The 23,451-nt window shown below is 27.7% G+C and overlaps 1 protein-coding gene across 5 annotated transcripts; it reads left to right on the forward strand.

Moving 5' to 3' along the window:
* The first annotated feature begins 4,294 nt into the window (after positions 1-4,294).
* On the forward strand, positions 4,295-21,122 carry LOC107443343 (uncharacterized). 5 transcript variants are annotated; one of them, XM_016057171.4, is made up of 8 exons: positions 4,295-4,472; positions 7,640-7,701; positions 8,556-9,343; positions 9,902-9,975; positions 11,144-11,355; positions 11,996-12,055; positions 15,159-15,224; positions 18,926-21,122. In XM_016057171.4, exons 3-8 carry the CDS (start codon positions 8,565-8,567, stop codon positions 18,941-18,943), a joined length of 1,209 nt encoding a protein of 402 aa, XP_015912657.1. In that variant the 5' UTR covers positions 4,295-4,472; positions 7,640-7,701; positions 8,556-8,564; the 3' UTR covers positions 18,944-21,122. The 5 variants fall into 5 exon arrangements, with proteins under 5 accessions (XP_015912657.1, XP_015912658.1, XP_087012222.1 ...); XM_087156096.1 differs by having other exon boundaries at positions 4,319-4,472; positions 7,640-7,743; XM_043041046.3 differs by having other exon boundaries at positions 4,341-4,666.
* The last annotated feature ends 2,329 nt before the right edge of the window (positions 21,123-23,451 follow it).

Genomic DNA, 23,451 nt, shown 5'->3' on the forward strand with positions numbered 1-23,451 from the left:
TCTTTAATTATTTTTCTATCTTATACATGTGATTTGCCTTTTTCAACTTTTATCTTTTCAGATAAATCTTACCATTCATTCATTGTCACGTTTTATCCTTTTTATTTTAATGGTTAACCTTTTTTTTTCTTTATGAAATATTGCTTTTGGGGGTTTATTTACTATTTTTGTCATTTTCCTTCTCGCTTTTAATGTCATTTGGTACTGGTAAACCAAAGAGAAATGCTGCCCCTGCCTTTTTATTCCCGTTTCATCTTTTAGCTAAGAAACAAAATCAAACATCAGCATACTCTTTAAGGAGTTTTTTTACGTCTATAATTAAATCTACTTTATGACCTTAATAAAAAATAAAGTTAGCCGCATCTGACAGATGTTGAAACAAACTATCAATAAAAAAGGAATCAGAAAAAGCCATTAAAGAATATATCAAATGGTAATGAAAAAAAAAATTCTTTCACTTTATTCATATTAAAAAAAATTTTGGATTGAATTTTATTGGGCTTAAATTTAGCCTATTTAAGGATTCTTTATAGGGAATTTATTACCATATAACATGTCAAACATTTAATTAAAAATAAAAAGAAGTTATTAAAAATAAACACTATGGATGCAGATGCATTTCGAGAATCAAAGGTTGTTGTTGTTGTTAATTTACGTCGCACTAGAGCTGCACAATGGGCTATTGGCGACTGTCTGGGAAACATCCCGGAGGATGATCCGAAGACATGCCATCACAATTTTCATCCTCTGCGGGGGGGATGGCACCCCCGCTTCGGTAGCCCGACGACCTGCGCGCGAAGTCTAGCACTTTACGGTAGCACAGTTTAACGAGGACCAATACCGCACACCCTCGGTCCCTACGCAGACTGATCCAAGTGGTCACCCACCCGCACACTGACCGCAGCCAGTGATGCTTGACTTCGGTGATCTGCTGAGAACCGTGCCTTGACGATCAATCCACTGCGGGACGAGAATCAAAGGAATGGTGAGGATGGGCTGTCAAATGTCAAAAAGACGCGGAGGCAAGTAAGTGGCGAATGTTATTAATTTTTTGGTGGCCACTTAATTTTATTCAGTCGCCACGTGGGGATTGACCACTAATATTGTCCTTTATCTTAAACCAGAGGTCGCCAAAGTGGTCTATATAGACCCCCAGGGGTCTATCTAGCAAAAGCGGGGGTCGATCTGAGCCAGGGGGTCGAATGGGGGTCGATCCGAATCAGAAGGGTCGATTGGGGGTCGAAGAAAAAACTGTTCTTAATACGCAAATAACACATACCTAATTGAGTATGTAAAATTTGCGATTTTTTTTAATAATTGACTTAATATCAGTTTCTTTATAGAACATAAATTAATAAACGTATATTTATTCGGGTGAAACAAGTATTGTGGACATCAACCTGCCAGATGAGCTTGCTGAATTGTTATCGGATCTTGAAGCAAAGACGCTTTTTAAAAATTTAACAATAAGCAAATTTTGGACAAATATAAATATAATGCAAAAATATGTAAAACTTTACGAAATAGCTCAGCCATTTATGCTAGCATTTCCAAGTTCCTATATGGTTGAAGCCGGTTTCAGTCACGTAAATTCAATCTTAACTAAGTACAGAAATAAATTAAGTGTGGAGTTTCGAGGGCATTTAAGATTAAAATTGATAAATTTTGAACCCAATATAGCGAACCTTGCGAAAAAACACCAGGCACACCCATCTCATTGATTAAGAAGCAATATATCTGTAGTTACTTTACTTATTATTTCTACTTACTTATAATTACTTATTATTTAATAAATATTAAGGTATTTAAATTTCAATATTAATATATTTTTCATAAAACTATTGTTCACAATGTACTATTACTTTAATAAATGTTCAAAATTATAAAGTAAATGTACAAACACAGTATCTAATAGAGTTTTTATTTTAATTAATAGAAAATTACTCTTATGGGGGTCGATGGAGATTACGAAAATTTATATAGGGGTCGATGATCGAAAAAGTTTGTCGACCCATACCTTAAACTATTCTTCAGTAAAGAAAACGGGAAAAAGATGGGGAAGGAGGGAAGTGATTGGATTTTCTATCAATTCACAATGAACTTTTTTCATGCTTTTTCGTAACAATATTTTTTAAAATTATTCTGAGGAAATTAAAAACTTTTCAACAGCCTTATTGTAGAATTCAAGGACTATCCCAGTCTTGATTTTTTCCAACAAAATTCAAAGTTTCTCAAGTACTGTGGGAACACTGCAGAACATACACATTCCAAAAGCAGTGTTGTTCCTCAAATACCATATGAGAAAATATTTATAGAAAAATTATGATAATGAGTTATTACTTTGGAATTCTTCAATAATAAATAACATTTTAATCGAAATAAACGCAAAATATATACAATATGCAGAAAAAAAATGTTTCAAAATGAAAATTTAGGGGTTTAATAAAAACTTACACAGCCAACTTTTTTTTTTAATTCTTTCTGAGAAGGGGTCGATTTTGCTAACGCTAATTATGATATTTGTAAAAGTGCCGGTTTTTTTGCCAAGATTTTTTTATTAAAGTACCCATTTTTCTGCAACGATGTATCGTTTTCGCCTGGTCAATTTTTGTGAGAGTACCTATAAGTAAGTTATAGTAAAATCCGATTGTATTGGACCCTGAAAAAGATACTAAACTTTTGTTTTCCTAAAATAATATTTTTTTTAAGAAAGAGTATTGGCAATCGAAATGGGCGGCAGGGGGCGTAGAGCAGAACTCTCTACCTATGGCAACACTTTACATGCTTTCCCCATTAGCGTGTAAAGAGTCATAGAGGAAGGAAGTACGTTAGTTTCTCGCTTGATTTTCATTTAAATTAAAATCTTTTAAGTTGGAAAACTATATGGAACTGAAAACTACATTTAACATAGTTCTAAAGAAAAGCATCACGGAAATTAAAAAAAATATTTTTATTAAATAAGAGGGAAAAATATTAAGAAAAGGGAAAATATCGTAGCACATTCCTATACAACTGAAAAGAGGAGGAGAAGGAGGGGAGAAGGGCCAAAGGCATGAAACCGGTCTCTCCCCTGATGGCGTATTCGAGCGTTGCGATCGCCACTAAATACAGAACGTGTATATTCGCGATCGCAACACTCGAATACGCCATCTGGGGAGAGACCGGTTTCATGCCTTTAGCCCTTCTCCCTTCCCTCTCCTCCTCTTTTCAGTTATATAGGAATGTACTACGATATTTTCCCTTTTCTTAATATTTTTCCTTTTTACTTAACAAAAATATTTTCTAAAATTTCCGTGATACTTTTCTTTAGAACTATGTTTAATGTAGTTTTCAGTTCCATATAGTTTTTCAAGTTACAAGATTTTAATCTATATGAAAATCAAGAGAGAAACTAACGTACTTCCTTCCTCTATGACTTTCCACACGCTAATGGGGAAAGCATGTGAAGTGTTGCCATAGGAAAAGAGTTCTGCTCTACGCCACCTGCAGCCCATTTCGATCGCCAATAGAAACATTTGCAGCTAATAACTAACTATTTGGTACTTCTAAAATATTTTTAAAACTGAATAATCCGTTCTACCCCTTTTTCCTTAGATTTTTCAACTGAAGATTTAACTATTTTGATGTAAAACAACTCATAAAGTAAATGAATCTCAATAAATTTTTCGTTATGAGAGTGTTCTTTAACCATTTCTCTGAAAATATGCAAAATTTCATATTGTTTAATTAAACAATTTTGGAGTTGTGAGAGTGAGATGTAAGCTCGGGCAAAAATTTGACGGCAGTATCTTTTTTTTAATGCAAGAGTGAAAAAAATATAACTGTTTTGATTTCTCAAAATATATTTGTATTTTTACGAATATGTGTGTTCACAGAAACATTTATATATTATTTTTAATATCACGTATTTTTAAATAGGTACTCGGTATTTACATTTTTTTCACGTCAAGGATTTCGAAACACGAAGTTGCTTTTAAAAAGTAGTAAGAATACTTTTTGAAAACGAAATTTTTAATTTTAGAATTGATTAATATAGTTTTAAATTAAGAAAGTCCAGTTAAAATATTAAAAATTTCGTTAAGCTACTTAAATTTGAAATGGATTTGACAGTACTAACCTGATTTGTTAATACCTTATAAAATTATTTACCTTTCCTATTGTTTCACAAAGTCGCCACTAGGTGAAAAACAGCGGGACTTTCGTAGCGGCTACCTAGGCATTTCCTTGTCCAAAAGGTTAATGACCGTTCGCTTTTATTTTTATTTTTTATTATTAAAATAGCTCTAGTTTGGCAACAATGCAAATTGAAAACAAGTATAAGTGACGTAATACCTGTTGGTGAAGTCTTGTTGATGCTTGATATTTTCTGTATTCTTCAGGAAATAAATTATCTCTGAGAAATAATTTTATAAATTTCTCACGAAAAGCTTGGAAATCTCGCCAGCCTTCTCTTTTTTTCAATCGAAAAAAAGGTTTGATTCAATTTTTGTTGCTAAAAATACCTGTTTTTACATGAATCATTTGAGAAAGTGATGTTAGAAAACGATCAATTTCATTAGAAGTAATTAATAGTTACTTACTGTAACGTAAATTATTTTTAGCTTAATCATTGCTAATTTTCAGTTGATTGAATATTGACATCTGTATCACAAAATCTAGAAATTTGGTGAGATTTTCTAAGGAATATTAGCACTTTTCACTCTAATTGTACATCTAGAATCGCTTTATTTATTATTAGCTGTCTGTAAAAATAATTCAGTTTTAAATTTCTAACAATGAGTAATTAACGTATATATACCGGAAATTTATTTCGATTTCCGAAATTTTTCACCCTTACATTTTATAGTACATAGTTAGCAAGCACTAAGAATGAAGATAGAGTGGTTAGATTTGCTGTTCCTTAAATGCAACATGAAGTAAAATAAATAAGGACAAATAAAATAATTAGAAAACATAATCTTCCTACTTTATAAAAACATCATTTGGTATTGATGGTTATAAATAAAATGTTATTAGGGCAGATAACATTGTAGCAGTGTCCTAAACATAAGTAAGCTTATTTAAATGTTATAAGCACAAATTAAAATAGTAAGAAAACAATAAATTGTTCTATTCACAGATTTTAAATTTCATGGTATTTTTGAAATTATTGAATATTTTGTTCTTCATCTGATATTTTCAAGGAATTAACCTCACTGTTGATAAATATTTTATGATATAATCTAAACGTAAGAACATAAAACAGTCCATCTTTTGTATGTTTATAATATAATTTATTTACTTTTTCATTTAACAAAAGTTATATCAAATAAAATATTAGCAAACAAAATAAAGTTTTCACACATTAAATATATTTTTTGTATTTAATATGCAAAATATAAGCTTAATCTGAAATGTTTTGTTTAACTGAAAATTTCAAAATATTATAACATTTTCGTTTGTTAAAGTATTTAATTATAAAAAATTGTTTTTCTGCTTTTTAGTGCCCAACCCATTGCACAGCTTGTATTGAACTGGTTTTTTACAATTAGAAAATATTTTGTTCCAGTACAGCTGTCAAAAATAAAGTTGTGAATAATTGACTATATTTTGTTTTTTAGCAGACTGATGGTCTGACTTTATAATTCAATATTAAAATTCATCTTCAAACATATATTACTTTTTTTTATGGGGTTAAGGTAAGGTGGATAGAAGCATGTAGAATTCATAATGGAAACAGTAAGTTCAAATGGAGATAATTTGAACAAATTCTTTAAACTAATTATCTACAGAAGTAAAAAAAAATTTTAACTGAAAAATTTATGCCTATTTAAGCTACATCATGATATTTATTTTAAAAATATATGAGATCTGACTCATGATATATATTTGTTCATATAGATGAACAAGTCCTGATTTTAACTAGACTTTTTATGTTTTATTTATTGAAAATAATTGTCCTCATAATTATTTCTAACATTGATTATAGCCTTAGTGCAGAATTTAGATACATAAAGATGTGAGGGCATAATATTTTCAAGACGAGAATATTTCTTAGAGCATGATAATATTCTTCTGAGATTGAAATTTAAAAATTAATCAAGAATATTGGTTTTCCTTATCGATAAAATTTTTTTTTACCACACTTCTATCTGAAATGCAGTTCATTATTTTCAAACAGATAAATTATATTTGGAATAGAAATTTTTGCTTAAAGTTATAAAACTTGTGTATCGAAAAGTATTTTTATGAAAAATAAAATTGTTTACATGAATGCATTATTATTTTTATTTATTTATTCTTTTGCACCACACCTGTTATGTTTTTCTTTTCTTTATGTTCTTATTTGTTCCTTCCCTTTTGTGGTGTAGAGGTCTTTCTGTAACTCTGGCCATTGGAAATATACATATATATATATATAAAAAAATTATTATTTTTTGTTATATAATGTAATAATGATCATTCTTTACAATTAAAAAAAACCTTTGTTTCCTATGAAAAATATGACTCATTTGATGCTGATTTCACTTTGGATATTACTAATTTAAGTAATTTGAATATGGTATTATAGACCTAAAAATTTAGATTAAGTAGCCAGTGGCAGATAGGCTCTAATTACTCAGTAATCACTCTTTCCTCAAACTTAATGAGTCAGTGACCGATATGGATAGGTTCTTTCGATTTAATAGCCACCTTTTGCTAACTTTTTTTTTTGCTTAGATTAGGGGTGCACCACCTTTTTGAGTGAAGGGCCACTTGCACAGCAGGTCGACTAACGAAGGGCTGCACATGTATTTAGACATGTTGACGGCAAATGTAGAAATATTTATTTAAACATTAGTGTTTTAATTTTTTTTATCAATAAAATTAAAAGCATTCGATTATTAGAATTCATTCAAAAATAAACAAACTAATACTTTTTTTTTAAAAAAAAAAAATCAATTTTTATCTTATCAAAAACAGATTTATCTAAATAAATAAATAAGCATTGGAGAAAATAATTGTTTTGTTTTTTTATCATATCACACAATACAAAAACTCATTTAAAAAAAAAATCTAATGAAAAAAAAACCGCAATGCTCAGATTGAAAACAGGAAAAAAATTTAGTTCATATTAAGTAATATAAATTCAAATTCAATATTTTAATTGAAGAAAATTTATAAGGTTTAAAAGAAGCTTAACATAAAAACAAAACTGTTATAGTTCAAAATATAATTCAATACTTATTTGGTAATTTACTTTATTATTATTTTTTATTATTAGATTTTTTTAGTATAAATGTTTTTTTTCTTCTCTTTTACCAAAAAAGGCCACTTAAATATATAAATTATAAAAAGTGAGCAGTATAATAAGTCAAGTTTTCCTCTACTTAGCGAATTTCTCAGGTTGCAATAACATTGCATTTAAATTAGGGATGTAACCAGTATTTGGCCCTCTTGTCAAAAATTCAGTTGTAAAATTATCGGCTAAATATTCAGCCAGATATTTTTTAGAAAAGTATTTTTTAAAATTTTTTTTAAAATTTTTTTTATGTATGATAAATAATAACATAAAATCGTATTTTTAACTATATTTTAGTTTTGTTTATTATAAGAAAAAGTTTTTACACAAATTTTAAAATCCATGTTTCTGCTCATGGCTTGCAAATTTATCTTCTAGAAGGCAAATGGAAAAAGGAAATTTGAAGAATTGAAACTAGATTGCTTTATACTGAACCACAAGTATTTGCACTTCAGATTTTTTTAAAAATTATATTCAGACAAGTAAATATCGTAATTTTTTCGATACTTTTAGTTCTAAGAATTGAGAAAGATTTTTTTCATTTTTGCTGTTTTTATTATAACTATTAGTTTATATTCACTTTTTCCCTGTACTGAAATATAGATAACCAGTAACAATAGAAAACTGCGATTTTAAGAGTTAAAGTTTTGTTTTAGAAACCAAGAACAATTTGTTTTTTCTGTTTTTCTTTTAATTAACTTTTCTTTTTATAGGCATTTTTATTATGACACAGCTTTTTTTTTTTTAATGAAAGTTACTAATAAACTTTATTTTAAAGTATTTTTTTTTCTTCTGAAAATATAACGCTGTGAAAAATTTAAATTGAGATTTTCAGCATAAGATTTTCATTAAAAAAAAATTAAGAACATTTTTTTTTTATCTAGCCTTTTTCTTTATTTAAAAAAAAAAAAAACTTTTGTCTACGTTTTTATTATAATAATGCAATTTTTTTTAAGAGCATTTCTGTTACTTTTTCTGGTAATTGGAAAACTGAGATGTTCAGCTTTAAAATTCTCTCTCGAAAATTAAGATCGAGTTTTAAAATTCTGTTTTCTAGCGTCTTTCTGCATTGATGTACTTTAAACATAAAGTGTTCTTCAAAACAAGGGGGGTAGAAAGAACTAACTGATTGCATATTTAGTTTTAAGTCACCCCTTTTTTTGTTGACTCGCCATGTGGTGAGTGATTATTTTTATTTGTATGTTATTACTAATTTTAAGACTGAATCATCATTCATTAGTAAGTTATGTATATTAATAAAAGAAAAGATATTAAGAAATAAATTTTTTTGTAGGTACTTCTCATGGCGAGAATTAATCCTCGAGCCAAAAATATACCATCTAAGAATGAATTGGTTGTTTCTAATGAAGAGAACTCTCCTTTATTAAATGCATTCACTAGAGCCTTGAGCAGTGCATTAGACGAATCTTCAGAGCGTCTAATTAGGGCCAGTAGACCTAGGAAGAACAAAACTTGGAAATATCAAAAAGCGAAAAATGAAAAAGTGAAAAAAAGTAATTGTGTCTCAAAATCCATCAAATCTAGTGCCAAGAGTGATTCTGATTCCAGTTTGGACAATTGGATTGATCATCAAATGGATGTTAGTCGAAAAGTGTTCAGCCATTGTACTGATTCTGATGAATTTAATAAATCTTTCCCCAATTTTCCTGAATGGAGAACTTGTTTAAGTATTGGTGAATCTGATTCTATTACAGAGAGTGCCCATCGTACTCGCATACCTAGAAGAAAACGTAAATTTAAACGAATGGCTATCGATTCTCCTGCCAAAAATACATTCATACCGATCTCTCGTAGTGATGTGCTGTCTCCTAAAAGTAAACGAAATCGTAATCCAAAATTGCAAAAAAACTTAAAAGTTCAAGTTAAAGGCAACAATGTCTCTAAGCTGCCTTGTCCACGAATAGCTTCAAAGATGAAAAGAGTGTGCCCAAATGTATCCCGTGAAAGCAGTGCTTATGGAAAGCGAAAACGCAAAGTAAAGAAATTTGAATGTAATTTTTACAATCCAAACCTGCACCCTCTTACTTGGGAATCTGCTGATTTTGTAATAGATAGTTCTGAGTAAGTAAATTTTATATATATGAAGTTTCATTTTTTTATGCATTTTAAGACCTTTTTTTATATATTTCTGGTGAATTGTAAAACTATAAAAAGGCTAATTTAAAATTTATTATATGTTTCTAGTAGTCTTAGTATATATAGTACAAAAACATTTGCAATATTAATGCAGTCGAACCTCACTAACGTGAAATTGCCGGGACTATCATAATTATTTCATGTTAACTGAATTTTGTTTTATCTGATTCTTTTTATCTCTATTATTAATTCATGTTATGTACTGCATTAATGTATGCAAATAATACCATTATGAACCAAACAAATAAAAATGAGCTTAAAAGTTTTAACTACATTATTAAACTATTTTGTTTTTACTATTTTATATATTTGCCCATCTACTATTTCTAACAAAGGAAAAAAAATAGAAATAGGATTTCTCAAAATGAATGATTGGTATTTTTACTTATGTTTATAAATTTGTGTAGTTTTTTTTTTTCAAAATATTTAAAATTTATCAAAATATTACTAGAAGAATAATTTTTCCCTCATTTGTGTTTCCAGAGATTGCCTAGCTTCAAGACACAGTAGTAGTGAAAGTGAATGTGAACTGTCTACTAATGATGAAAGTAGAGAAGGTAAATTTTGTTGATGAATTATTTCCATTCTTTTTTTAAAATGATTTTTTAAAAAAAATAATCATGGCCTATTTTTTGCTAAAAACAGTTATTCATAAGTGATAAGTAAGTAAGGCTAAATTTTATACTCTTTAAAAATGTCTAGCTATAATTTTTTCAATTTTTGAGATTTTGACTCCCCTATGGAGTCTGTTGGTGATCATGATCATGGGTTAAAATCTCTTTGCCTTACTTGGAGTTTTTCATGGTTTTCCTTTCCTTGTTACCAAATCCTGGGTTAATTCCATCAAAAAGTCTTCCACAAAGGCTATTTTATCCCTATGCTTGTTCCAGGAGTTACATTGTCTTCTGGGTTGGCTTCAAAATTACTAGGCCTTCTAAGTTGAACATTTGTTGTCGGAAACTCAGAATTGGGTCGACTGTTCAATGTCCATTACAAAGTAAAATTAACTTAAATTTTTTTTTTTTTGAGTTTTAACGAAATTAATTTGTATTAATTGTTCTGAAACACTTTCTACGTTTAAGATGAAGTGTTAGCAAATTATTTTTAGGAGAATGTTTAATGTTTTGATTTTCAAATTTTTTTTCTTTTTCTAAGAAAATTATGTAAGTTGAAATCTACATTAATGCTCAAAATCACCTGGTTAAGGGTATAATCTAGAATTTTTTTTTTTAAAGCAGGTCAAAATTAATCTGAAGCTCTTTTCAATAATCCCATGCACCCATTACTGTGCTGCATGGTTTCTGTCACTGAGTTAACAATTTACTAAATTTCTGAGGATAAAAAGTACATTGTAAAATATTAAAGGAGTTTAAAAATTGTGATCTTGATTTTTTGTTCTTTTTTTTTTGTGGTGTTTTTTAAAGGATGGTCCACTCCTAAATAAAAACGTCATATTTTAAAAGAATGAAATACAGCTTCTAATTGAAAATACTTTGAATAAATAAACTTCATTTGATCAACAAACAAAACTGTTTTATTTCCAGTTTCTATACACCTATAAGGAAATCAGTGCAAAGTATTATGTTTAGTCCATTTAGAGTCAGAATTTCCTTTATTTATGTTTTAAATTATAAGCCTCTATCTGGTTGTTAAATTAGTGGATGTTTTTTAATTTATTAAAAATACATAATTTGTTATTATATAGAATTATTATTTATTTAAAAGCTGATGATGAGCAAAGTGACTTTTTTTGTGAAACTGGAGCATCACACAATGTACTTAAATCAGAAGAGGAATGTGATGATGATGATGAAGATGAGGATAGTGATGATGAAACAGGCTTACTATGCCACCTTCTAGAAGTGAGATTTGATTACATCCCTGCATTCCGATCTATGCATCAAAGAAGTCGGAAAAAAATGTATGAAGCATTAAAGGTAAGTTCTTTTTTCTTCAGTTTAAATTTTTCTTGGTGTGTTTATTTAATGAAAATGTTAATATATTTTGCTAAAATTATTATTTTTTAAAATATATTTGTTTGCAAAACATTAAACTCATTATAATTCGAAAGAAATCTGTAAGTAGTTCTCTTATTTATATATCATCTAAATTCAAGTAAAATTATAAAATTAAAAATCATATTAATTGGAGTTATACTTGAGTTGAGGTTCTACTTATGCTCAGGAGTGAAAGTTTTCAGAGTTTTGACAGATTTCCGACTTTTGAAAAAATATTTAAAACAGATTGATGTAAAAGTTAATCAATAATAACAAGACCATTACTCTAGCTTTAATTATGCCAGTAAATTTTGTTACATGTGATACATTCTATTAAGTTATGTGCTACAATTTTTTCAGTTTCCAGAGTTTTTGCTCAACAGAAGTTTTACTGTATCTCTTTTTTTGACTCCTAGTGTATTGATTCTAATAACTTTATTTTGGACAAAAATCATAAAAAACATGTGTTTTGTGTGCTAATACTAGATCACTATCACACTATATAATAAAAATTAGATTAATTGTGTGTTATGTGTTACTTGAATAAACAAAATTGTTAACTATTATTATGACAATTTAGAAAAAAGTTGAAGAAAATGGAGGAAATGTAGAAGCTAATCAGAAGAGACTTTTGAAAGCAGTAAGTATTATGGGAATTGATTTATATTAACTCATATAAATATTAATTGTTGCCTATAGTAATTTTTTTTCTGTTGAATATTTTACTAGTTCAAGTTATATAAATCATCCTGTGGGACTACACAATTTTTTGTCATGTATTTGTGTTTAATGTAATATAATAAAATATGGCTCTTCTTGCTGTATTTCTTTAAAATTTATAACCCTTATAAGAGATCAATTATTTAAAATAGTAATAATGGTTGGCCAGTAGACCAATAACTTTATATTGGTTTATTAATGCATATTGAAATAATTTTTTTCATAGCTTATGAAACTTTACTATGACTACTTTTATTCTAAATATCAGCCTTATCTTAATTATTTTTTGATCATTTTGGTTATATTTCCTCTGTTGCTTTTGGTCATTTAAATCTGTCATTTAAAGTGTTAAATCTTACCTGTTGCGAGGCCATGACCAAAACTGTACTCTGATGTCTTCATAATTACTGTACTTGACATAATTTTATCAACTAAAATTAATTGTGAATTTTATCTCTGATGTTTGAAAACAATATCATATAAGGTAATCATTTATTATAAATAAGTTTTAGTTCTGACTACATTTCTGTAGGATTTGGACCACGCATGTATTGCTTGGCAGGTTAAAGTCTACAAAACTCCAATCCTGTTTTAAGTTCCTTAGAAGTGCGACATACATTAATCCACTCGAAAGAGGCATAATGAATTAAGTTATATCAGTATGAGACCATATAGACTTTTGCATTTGGTTTCTGGGGCTAAAAGAAAATATGCTTATGTGTCAAAACCCTATTTTCAATAGCAAAGTTAAAAGTTAACATTTATTGTATTCAACCTATGTCCAAATTATGCTTTAACAAAAAAAGCTTACAAGTAAAAAATAATGAGTTAGTTTCTGTATTAAAAATATAATATTCTATATAAATTTATTAAATTGAACAGTATTATTTTGACTATTACAATCAGTACTTAAAAGTGAATCTTTCATCTCTTCAAAAACTATTATATAAATGCTTGAAATAATTTATAAAGCTTTTTTTTACCAAAAATTTCTTTCTTTATAAAATTGTTGTATTAATGCTCGAAAAATTTTACATTGACTGTCCTTTTTTTTAAAGATACATACATATATATATATATATATATATATATACAGTCAAACCCCGCTATAGTGAACCTTCAAGGGACCGAAATTTTGGTTCACTATAACCGGGAGTTCACTATATCCGTTATGCGGGCAATTTAACTAATGGCTCCCAAATTCCTCCCTTTTATTACACGTTATTCAAATAAATGACTGAAAAATATTATGTAGTAGCAAAAAATTTGTTATTTTTTATTACTCTTCGTCCTGCGTACAAAAAAAAAGAAGAAAAATTAGTAATCTTTAGCTGTTGAGCAGTCCTCAACATCAGATATGGAAACATTTCCCGACTCAGAGATAATTTTTCCTGAATTTCTGTTAATCCACTTTTTAAACTTGTCTAACCTGCCATTCGAGCACATAAAAGTAATCTCATAAAATCGCTTAGCAAATTCATCGACATTTGTCCAGATACTGGAAGATTGCGGCTTCTTTGAATGCTGAACCACTTCAGTAATGCTTCTTCAATATCCTTGTGATCTGCTTTTCTCAACTTTTTTCTGCTATTTAAATTTTTTTCATGAGCAGAAATTGTTAATTGCCTATTTTTCCATATGTTACGAACTGTAGATTTGGATAGTTTATATTCCCTGCAAATATCTGCTTGATTACATCCATTTTCAATTTTTCTGATAATGCCCATTTTATCATCAATGGAGAACATTTTACGTTAACTGCTCTCCATAGTTAAATTTGAGACACTTGTTTGCAGGCTTTTTTTAATTGCACTGAGAGCAAAAAGGAGTTGAAATGAGGGCCTTATCAACACATATTAGTGTCCAACTCTTTGACCAATAATGAATAATTACTCATTCCCTCTGACAAAAAATGCATATTGATCCCACTGACACCTTACAGGTGCATCATATGCCTGGGTTGGAAACATCCACTTGATTTGTTTAGGGATGGGAAAGAAAGATAAAAGAAGCAAACAAGAAAAAAATGTTTATCGCTACCTATAGATGGTTTCAAAAATCGGTATATGTATTTATTTTGAAGTAGAAATTTCAAAATTATTACAAAAAAATGAAGAAAAAAATCAGTCGAAGACAGAAAAAAGTTCATTATATCCAACTTCATCCCTTTTTTGGTTCACTATATCCACAAAAAATAACATTATACCGGAATAGCAAGGCACGGGACCGAACATTTTGTTCACTATATCCGGGAGTTCACTATAAACCGTGTTCACTATAGCAGGGTTTGACTGTATATATATATCTTTCGCCAGTTTTTAATTTAACAATTAAATTTTGAGCTAACAATAGCATATGACAACTGTTATTTGAGAAAGTTATATTTAAACCTTTATTGATTTGCTTGGACTAGTTGAAATTCCTGTAATAAATACTATAACTCTTATATTACAATCTGATAATGGTGTTTCTCGGAAATGATTTGTTTCAACTTACTTATGAAGCGGACAACACCAACAATTTCAGTGGTGGTTAGAAAGAGCATTTTGCGCACACTTATTAAACTTGTTTTCTTATACAACTTCATACAAAAGATAATTTTCAGCAATTATTTCAACATTTTCACTATTTTGTTAAATAATGGTAGGAAATGTCTTAAACAAGTATAAAAATTCTTTCATCATGTTACTATTTTTATATTTTATGTTGTATGTAATTTTTAATTCAAAATTAGCAAATTAGTTGTCTTGTTTTCCAATTAATAACAATTAAAATTATTATGTATTACAATTTTAAATAGATTTTTTTAATGTAGTGATCATTTTTAAATTGTTATATGTTGCGACTACTTAAGTAGGATTTTAAAAACACTACATTTTAATAATAGTAATAATGACTTTTGTTTATATTGTTGTTCTTTAAACATAACTGAAAAAAATCAGCTAATTTATTTTAAATATTAGGTATTACCAATATGATTCAGTTTTTCAATGTAATTTAGTGATTATATATTACTATTTTAGTATCAATCATTTTCATATCTGACTGAAGAGGATTTACTAGCTGATGTGATATTCCAAAATAATCATGTAAGTAATTTTTATCTAATTTTTAATAACTTAGTAAACTACACATTTTGTGTTTTTTTAAATAGTAAGCTCTTATTATATATATATGATATATAATTAGAAAATTTTAGTTACACTTAAGTTTTTCTCCATTTTAATTTTATGTTCTATCCTATGTTTAAAATCTACAATTTTAAATATTATTTGAAATACTATGGTTCCTACTAAACTCTGCTTTGATCTTTTTCAAATTTGATTAGTTTAGTGCTAAACTAGGCTCTTAGGTAAATTATGCTATTGATTTTTCTTTTGAAATTTTTGTTTGTTGTATATATTTTGTTTTTATTTCAAGAAATATAAAAATTGATTTTCTATAAAAATGTTATTTATTATTGAAGAGTTCTCAAATAATTATTCATCAACATTTTTCTGCAAATACTTTCTCATATGGAAATTTGAGAATTAACACTGTTGTATGTTCTTCAGACTTATCACAGTACTTGAAAAACCTTGAATTTTGTTGGGGGAGAAATCAGGTCCATGAATAGTCCTTGAATTCTGCAATAGGGTTCTTGAAAAGTTTTTGATTTTCTCAGAATAATTTTTAACTAAAAATATCTTTCCTGAAAAAGTATGAAAAAAATTTCGAGTGGAAATCAAATTCCAATTACTTCCCTCCTTCTCATCTTTTTTTCATTTTCTTTACTGAAGAATAGTTTATGGTCAAGTGGAAATCCAGGAGTTCAATCTAAATTTAAAAAAAGACCCTTTTTCTTTTTTACCCCTCTCCTGTGATTCGATAACAAAATACAAGTAATTTGTAGAGAAAGTAATCATGAACAGAAAATACAGTCAAGCTTTGTTTACGTCGACTCGAAAGGAGACAGAAAATTTGTTCACATTAAAAGTAGTTCACATTATCTGTTCAGAAATGTTTTTTGATGAAAATCGTACAATACAGATACATTTTCCATTATCTATATCTTACCTATTTGTGCTTTCTAACCATAAATTTATATTTTATAAATATCTAAATTAATGTATATTTTCTTTTAATAAATTTTTTTATTTTGTGCTTTATATTAAATTAATAACTTTTATACATCTCATAATAAATGCAACCAATCACTTTAAGAAATAAAATTAAGTTAGGGGAGAAAAAATATTCAGAAATAGCTCGCTGTTTTAGTTTCTTATTCACACAAGCTATCTAAAAGTGTTTTTAACGTATCAATTGTGTCCAAAAAATTATTTGAATTTTCATTTTGCATGACAAAAGAACAAATAGTTTTAATCGCTTTCTAAACGTTCATCAGTGGACAGTAAACTAATGAAATGTAAGAAAAAGTTTTGCTCCACACATCTTCACCTATAAAAATGCAATTCAGCAATATAAATTTTTTAGAGCAACCTATGAGAGTGTGGTTGAAATTATTACCCATTTTGATCAATGGATCAATATGGGTGTCATTTCTCCAGAAAACATGCTTCACGTGCTCACAGATGAAGTGAAAGAAAACTCTTTTCATATTAGAGTGCAAAAGGTTGTTGTAAATAAAGTCGTATGTTGTTTCCTATAACGAATTGAAGATTGCATTAAAGTGATTTTCAAATCATTCATCGGGATTTGTATTTGGTGTTGTATAAATCACACATCATGATTCACATTAAAAGGATTTCTGAATTCATACAGCATGATATACATTTAAGTGATTTCCAAATCATGCTTCATAATTCTCATTTTTGTGATTTACAAGTAATAAAAGGATTTAAGAACTACCATTCAGGATTCTGATTAAAATGATTTATGACTTACGCATACCGACTCTAATTCAATTATTTCGTAAATCACAAATCGCGATTTGTATTTAACCAAATGATGCAGTGCTATTCGTTTAAAAATAATTTAGTGAATCGCGCATCATGATTTGCATTAAATTGATTTAGTGAAACACGCAACATGATTTGCAAGAAAGTGATTTATGTATCAAGCTTTGCGCTTTAAGTCTTGTTAATGTGTGTGTTTTTCAAAATGTATAATTTCCTATTTATATTATCCCAATTTATGAAACATACATTGCAATTCAATTTTAATTTGCAAGTCACACATTGTGGTATCTAACTTACACGATCATAGAGTCTTACTTCGTGTTTTATAATTTTCATTTACATTTACCATATCAGGATTCCAATACACGTGCTTAAACAATTATGCATACTGAATCATATTCCTGAAATTTCAAAAAACTTGCTTCATGATTCCGTATCAATTTTAAAGAAAGTAAAGTTTGTTAAGTCTTAGATTGTTATCTGATAAATCTTGTACTACAATGGATCTTGTGTTCAAAATAAAATACATTACTGATATGAGGTAAAAATGCATTAATAAAATTGAAACAGATATACTAAATGGATATATTTTGATATTTTATCTAATTATGTATATTTTCAATTACTTGAAATTTGATTCGACAACATTAAAAAAAGGAGTTCTTATTTTAATAACCTTACAATTACATAATCAATTATATCAAATTTTTTATTATAATGCTTGTGTAATGTAATATTGCGCAATTAATTCTAATCTGCTTCATTAAATTCTTCCTGAAAATTATTTTTGATGCTAGTTTTTAAAAGTTGGCAGGTATGCTAATGTGAATTTTGATGGTCTTCAAACTGATTTGAAGCAGCAATATAACCATCAAACCATTTGCATTGGTAGGTGGTGGCTACACATATTAAAAATGCTACAACTATTGAACAATGTGAAATTGATAAATTTAATATTACATTTTTTTATCAAATAACCATTGTTCTTTCAAAATATTCAATTTGTGCTACTAAGTAATTACAAATTCTGGTTAATATACATTTCAGCATACTAATTGTGTTACTGACTAGGTTCTTGATTTTGTGTTCTTAAAAAACCTTGATTTTTTTGTTGAAAATTGAGAGTACTAACTCTAAAATATCATTAAAACAAAATCAATTTGCAAAACAATATATTACATTAAACTATACACTTAATATTGTAAATTCTTTATGTTTCTAGAAAATATAGGATTTAATGTTGGAGCAAAAAGTGCTAAAAACTCAAAATGTGCTTGATATTAAAAGTTAGAATGTTATTTTATTTATTTATTTTTTGATTACCTAATTAACTTTTTTCTCGTTAAGTGCTGATATCAGTTATTCAATTAACCACAAAAATAAAGTAATGCACTGTTTAATGATTGATGATAAATTCATAAATTTCTTTTTGAGCAAATATTTCTAAAAAAATTTTTTTGTCTTGCATGAATAATTTGCTTTTTTGAGACTACAAACATTTGCACATAGTTTTGGTTATTTGGAAAAGATTATAAACATTCCAAAAGGGCTTTAAATACTTAAATGCTTTTTGTAATATTGTTTCTAAAACTTGCCAGACTTTATTTTTTTAATGTATACTGTATTTTGCAAACTATATTTTCTTAAAACCAAGTTGGAAAAATTTTAGTTTTTTTTTTTAATTCAAAAATGATATAGTGATATCAGATATTTTATTAACTTCATCTAGCATTTTATTTAGTTAAGTTCTTCAATGTTGTTATGAGTCTATAACTATTCAATAAAAGTTTATTAATATTTTTCACATATTTTTTCTCCATTATTATTATGTTTATTCTTTGTGTTTGGATGATTTTAAATTTAAAATGTTTTATTATTTATCTTTTATTTAGTCCTCCAATGTGAAATAAGAACTAGTGTAATGCATCACTGTCTTAGCCCTGTGAAGTTTATAGAAGTGGATGTTATTCTTATTTTTGTCCCTTAAGGAGAGTCAACTGTTACTTTTGGGTCAATATTATTATTCTACGTGTCTTGATGACCAGTTTCAGACCAAGTTTAAGAAATTCTCAATCTACGTAATGAATTACTGATCTTCTATAACTTTCTTCACTTCTCTCTTGTTATAATACATATTTTGATACAGATGTTAGTTCAAACTTTCAGTAAGTAAATTTTTTTCAAAACATTTCTTCAGTAATACATTTCGATTTCAAAAGTTAAATTTTCTGAATTTAGAAATAACCCTGGTTTAAAATATTCTGAAAGACTAGAGGATTTAAATCACACAAGAATACTGTGGAACTCAATTCAGTACTTTTTCTTAAAAAAAAAAAATAATAATAAATAAATGAAAACATCTTAAATTTTAACATAGACTGAATATGAACAGCTGACTCCCTTTAAGTCTTGTCAGATTTCTTATTAAAACTGAAACTACACTTTTTGATACTAATTTTTGTATAAAGCTATTTTTTTATTTATATATAAATGTTTATTATGTGATAATAAAGTTTTCTCAGGAGCTAAATTCCTGATTAATATATAAACTGTTAAAAAAGAGTGTTACGAAGTATGGTACTTTTTTTTATGTGAGTAAAGTTTTCAGTTACATTCTTGGCTGATATATTAAGTAAGTTCTAAACTTATGAATGATATTGAGGATAAATAAACATTTTATGGCTCTTAAGATTTTGTGTTCATGAAGGTACTTAGTCATTCTTTCTAGTTGTCCTAATTTTGTTAAATAATTTAGATTTTTTGTAAGTTAAAAATTATAAGACTAAAAAATATCATGCTTAATATTTAAAAAACTAGTAATTTTGTATTATATTTCCCAGCTGCTAAAATTCTGATTAATATAAAAACTGTAAAAAGAATGTTAAGCAGTAAGATTCTTTTTCTTCTTTTTTTAAAATGTGAATGAAGTTTTCAGTTTTACAAGTTCTTGACTTATCAATGATATTGTGGATAAATATTATTTTTGTCACTCTTAAGATTTTGTGCTCATGAAGGTACTCAATCTTTTCAGTTGTCATATTATTGTTAAATAATAGTGCATAGTTGTATGTTGAAAAGTATAAGACCAAAAAATATTATGCTATATACCAAAAAGGTAGTAATTTTATATTGTATTATAAAATTAATAATTGACAAGTATTCTGTTAACCATAATTTCAAAATCAACTTTCATTTTTACTGAAAACAGTCATTTATTGAATTATTATGTTAAAATAAGGTGTCTGAAACAAGTTCATGCTCATTAAACTATGATTTGTGTTCTTATTCAAAATGAGTAAATCAGATCAAAGCTTAACCCCATCCTGCCCCCATCAGTGGGTATCCGGAGAATACTGTAGACTCTAAGTACATGCACGTGACCTCTCAGTAAAAAAAAAAAAAAAAAGAGGATTCAAAAAAGTAGGCTTGGTGGAGATCCATGGCAACATCAGAAGGCCTCTAGGAATTTAGTGAAATCTTGAAATTAACAACAGTAGTTACTCAGAAAATAGAATTTAGGAGTTTGAGTGTTCAAACATAATAGGCAAGACATCAGAAAAAAGGTAACAAACATATTGTGATGATGAAAAGTACCAGAATTTGTCCAAAGCCCATGAAAACAGATACAATTTCAGAACGAAGAGTTACAGCAAATGAGTACATCAGATGAAGTTTGTAATAATTTATTCAGAGAAAATATTTATTTGAGCATTTAGTGAAGTAATTTTGTTTCTCAATGTTGTTTCGCTATATGCTTACTAGAGATTTTATGCTTACTGGAGATTTGCTTACTTGAGCCTACTTGGCAGATTTCAATTACTCACAGCAGACAAACCAAATTCACTACTCGGTATCGGGTATCTTTATCCGGTTTTTAGTATCAAGACCTGGTACCTGGATTAGGCTAAATTTACTGTGTATTCAGCGTGGGATAACATTAATTTATGTTCAATACAACCACATTCAGATTTATAATACCTTAAAACTATTACGAATAACTAACTTATTCAGTACCTTAAAATCATTTATGAAAATAATAATCATTGTTTCAAAAATCCGTGTATAGTAAACTTCAGATTATCCGCGAAATTGGGTGGCCCACAAAGCGTAGATAAGCAAATTTGCGGATAATCTTCAATACGCTTAAAAAAGACAGCCATCGACGTTTTTTTTTTTAAAAAAATATAAATGATAAATTTCATTATACATTATTAGCAGTTTCCTTATGCAAATTTTTTATTTCTATATGAAAAAGCCTGATATGCTATTGAAAAAAGAACACAATGCTCAAAACACATGAGTTAGGCTTTTCTCTTAAGCTAGTTCTTACAGCATATACATGATTTTTAGAAACTTTTATTAGTAACAAAACTAAAAATAAACGACTAGCTACAATTCTGAAATCATGCATATGGCCCATAAATTATTCAATGCCTTGCTTCATTCTTTTTTTTTTTTTCGGGATATAAGTGTTGTGTGGAGACCATCCTTATTTGTTAGCTATGGATTTTCTAACTGATAAGAATTCTAAGAATGTCTTACATGTTGACTAAATAAATGACTGAGGATAATTCATTCTCATTCATAATATGAAGGCAAGATTGGAAAAACTAAATTTTGTTACTTGCTATTTATATCATTGCTTTAAATAACAATACGATCCAGGAGAAGAAACTGTTTTGATTGAGTGCGGAATCTATTTATTGAAATTTGAACTTCATTCTCTATTTATAGTTAGACAGCTGTAAATCATAACTCCTGTCGTTTTGCTCTTTATGAATGCCTCACCAGTTATTACCCTTTCAATTCTCCTTCTAACTTAGGTATAGCACTTGATGCTGCATTGTTTATATGTAGACCCATTATTTGATTAATTGTGAACTCCTGGGCTACTAACTTGAATGTTTGCTGGTTTGTTGTTCTCAAAACTCTTAAAAAGTTCCATCTCTATGAATTTATTTTTAATTCTAAATGCTATATTATTTATCATTGCAAAAAAAAAAAAAAAAATTGAAGCGTGGATGATCCACCCGCAGATAATCGGGAGTTTACTGTATTTCTACAGTTTCTTAATAATCAAGCTGGTTTAGGCACGATATGTTTTATTTTAGTGCAAAACTTTTATTCAGGAATACCTTAGTAAAAAGGACACCTTTGCAGCAGAGAAATATAAACTCACTTAAGAGAGAAGCCTACTTCAGAAAAGGACGTACAAGTTCAAAAATTTAATGCTGAAAATCATTTTAATCAAATTAATATGATAATAAATAAATACTAAGTTAGAAATAATGAATAAGATTGATGTTTATTTAAATTTAATAAAAGCATAATGATTGAAATCCAAAGATAACTATTGAAAAATTGGATGTATTTGTATTATTCTCATACTAAATTTGCTTTCAATGTATGCAATTATTGAGATTGTATAAGCAATTATATGTTTTTAATATTTGAGTTTGTATGCGTAGTATTTTATATAAGTTATAATAGACAACATTGCAAACAGAACATAAATATATTCTTACAAATAACACAGTAATTAATCTAATGCTATGACTAATTTAAATATCATTGGAGATAATATCCATTGTAAACAAGACCACATCTTATAGCTGATAAAATATTTTTAACATAAATTGATAAATTAATTTAATAAAGTAAAAAAAAATTTTTTTATTTATTTGTAAACTACTAAAAATAAAACTCATTTTGGATACATTTTATTACATTTTTAGCATAAGTTGATTTACATTTCCTATTAAGGCATAGAGGAGGAAGCATACACAAGTAAAATTGGCCATTGGTAACTCTAATCTAAATTTTAGTTAGAAAACATATAGTGAAGCAAAAACACAACATGAAAGCACTGAAATTGCTTTATTCATGCAAATTAGTTCCTTGTTTTTTTTAATTTTTTTTAATCTGTTTCTATCTCTTAGGTGTTCAAAGTTACAAGGATACAGAGATAGATCAGCAAACTACTGTATAAAACTTTTGTTCAATGTTAGTTATAATATCCTACGTTTAACAGAAAATACTGAAATTTTTAATACTATTTATTAATGGAAGTCAAACAAAAAATTAATTTATTCAAAAGTCAACTGTTAGCAGATGAAACAGTAATAAAATTCTCTTATGTAACTAGCAAAAAATGTTTCAATTTCTCAATTTCAATTTTCTAGTACAGATTTTAAAAAAATTGTTAAATGTAACATATTAAAAAAAAAAACATTCCAATAGTTTATGATGAAAATATATAACTATTAATCAAATTCGACATTAATTTATGAGCGATCTCAACATATTTTTGTCTATTACTTACCATTATTTAATATTAACCTCTTAACGCACAGATTTTTTGAAAGAAACCGGCCAAAAAAAATCACTTTTTATAAATGTAAAAAAGCACACTTTAGAA

This window comes from Parasteatoda tepidariorum, chromosome 12, assembly GCF_982258835.1.
Source record: "Parasteatoda tepidariorum strain Cologne lab strain chromosome 12, Ptep-v5.0, whole genome shotgun sequence".
Taxonomy (NCBI): Eukaryota; Metazoa; Arthropoda; class Arachnida; order Araneae; family Theridiidae; genus Parasteatoda; species Parasteatoda tepidariorum.

What these genes read in the sequence shown, in the direction of transcription:
- LOC107443343 (XM_016057171.4), top strand. Translation starts at nt 8,565, where the DNA reads ATGGCGAGAATTAATCCTCGAGCCAAAAATATACCATCTAAGAATGAA. An exon ending in TAATGATGAAAGTAGAGAAG is followed by an intron (nt 9,976 to 11,143) that starts GTAAATTTTGTT and finishes TTTATTTAAAAG; the next exon opens with CTGATGATGAGCAAAGTGAC. An exon ending in AGAAGAGACTTTTGAAAGCA is followed by an intron (nt 12,056 to 15,158) that starts GTAAGTATTATG and finishes TTACTATTTTAG; the next exon opens with TATCAATCATTTTCATATCT.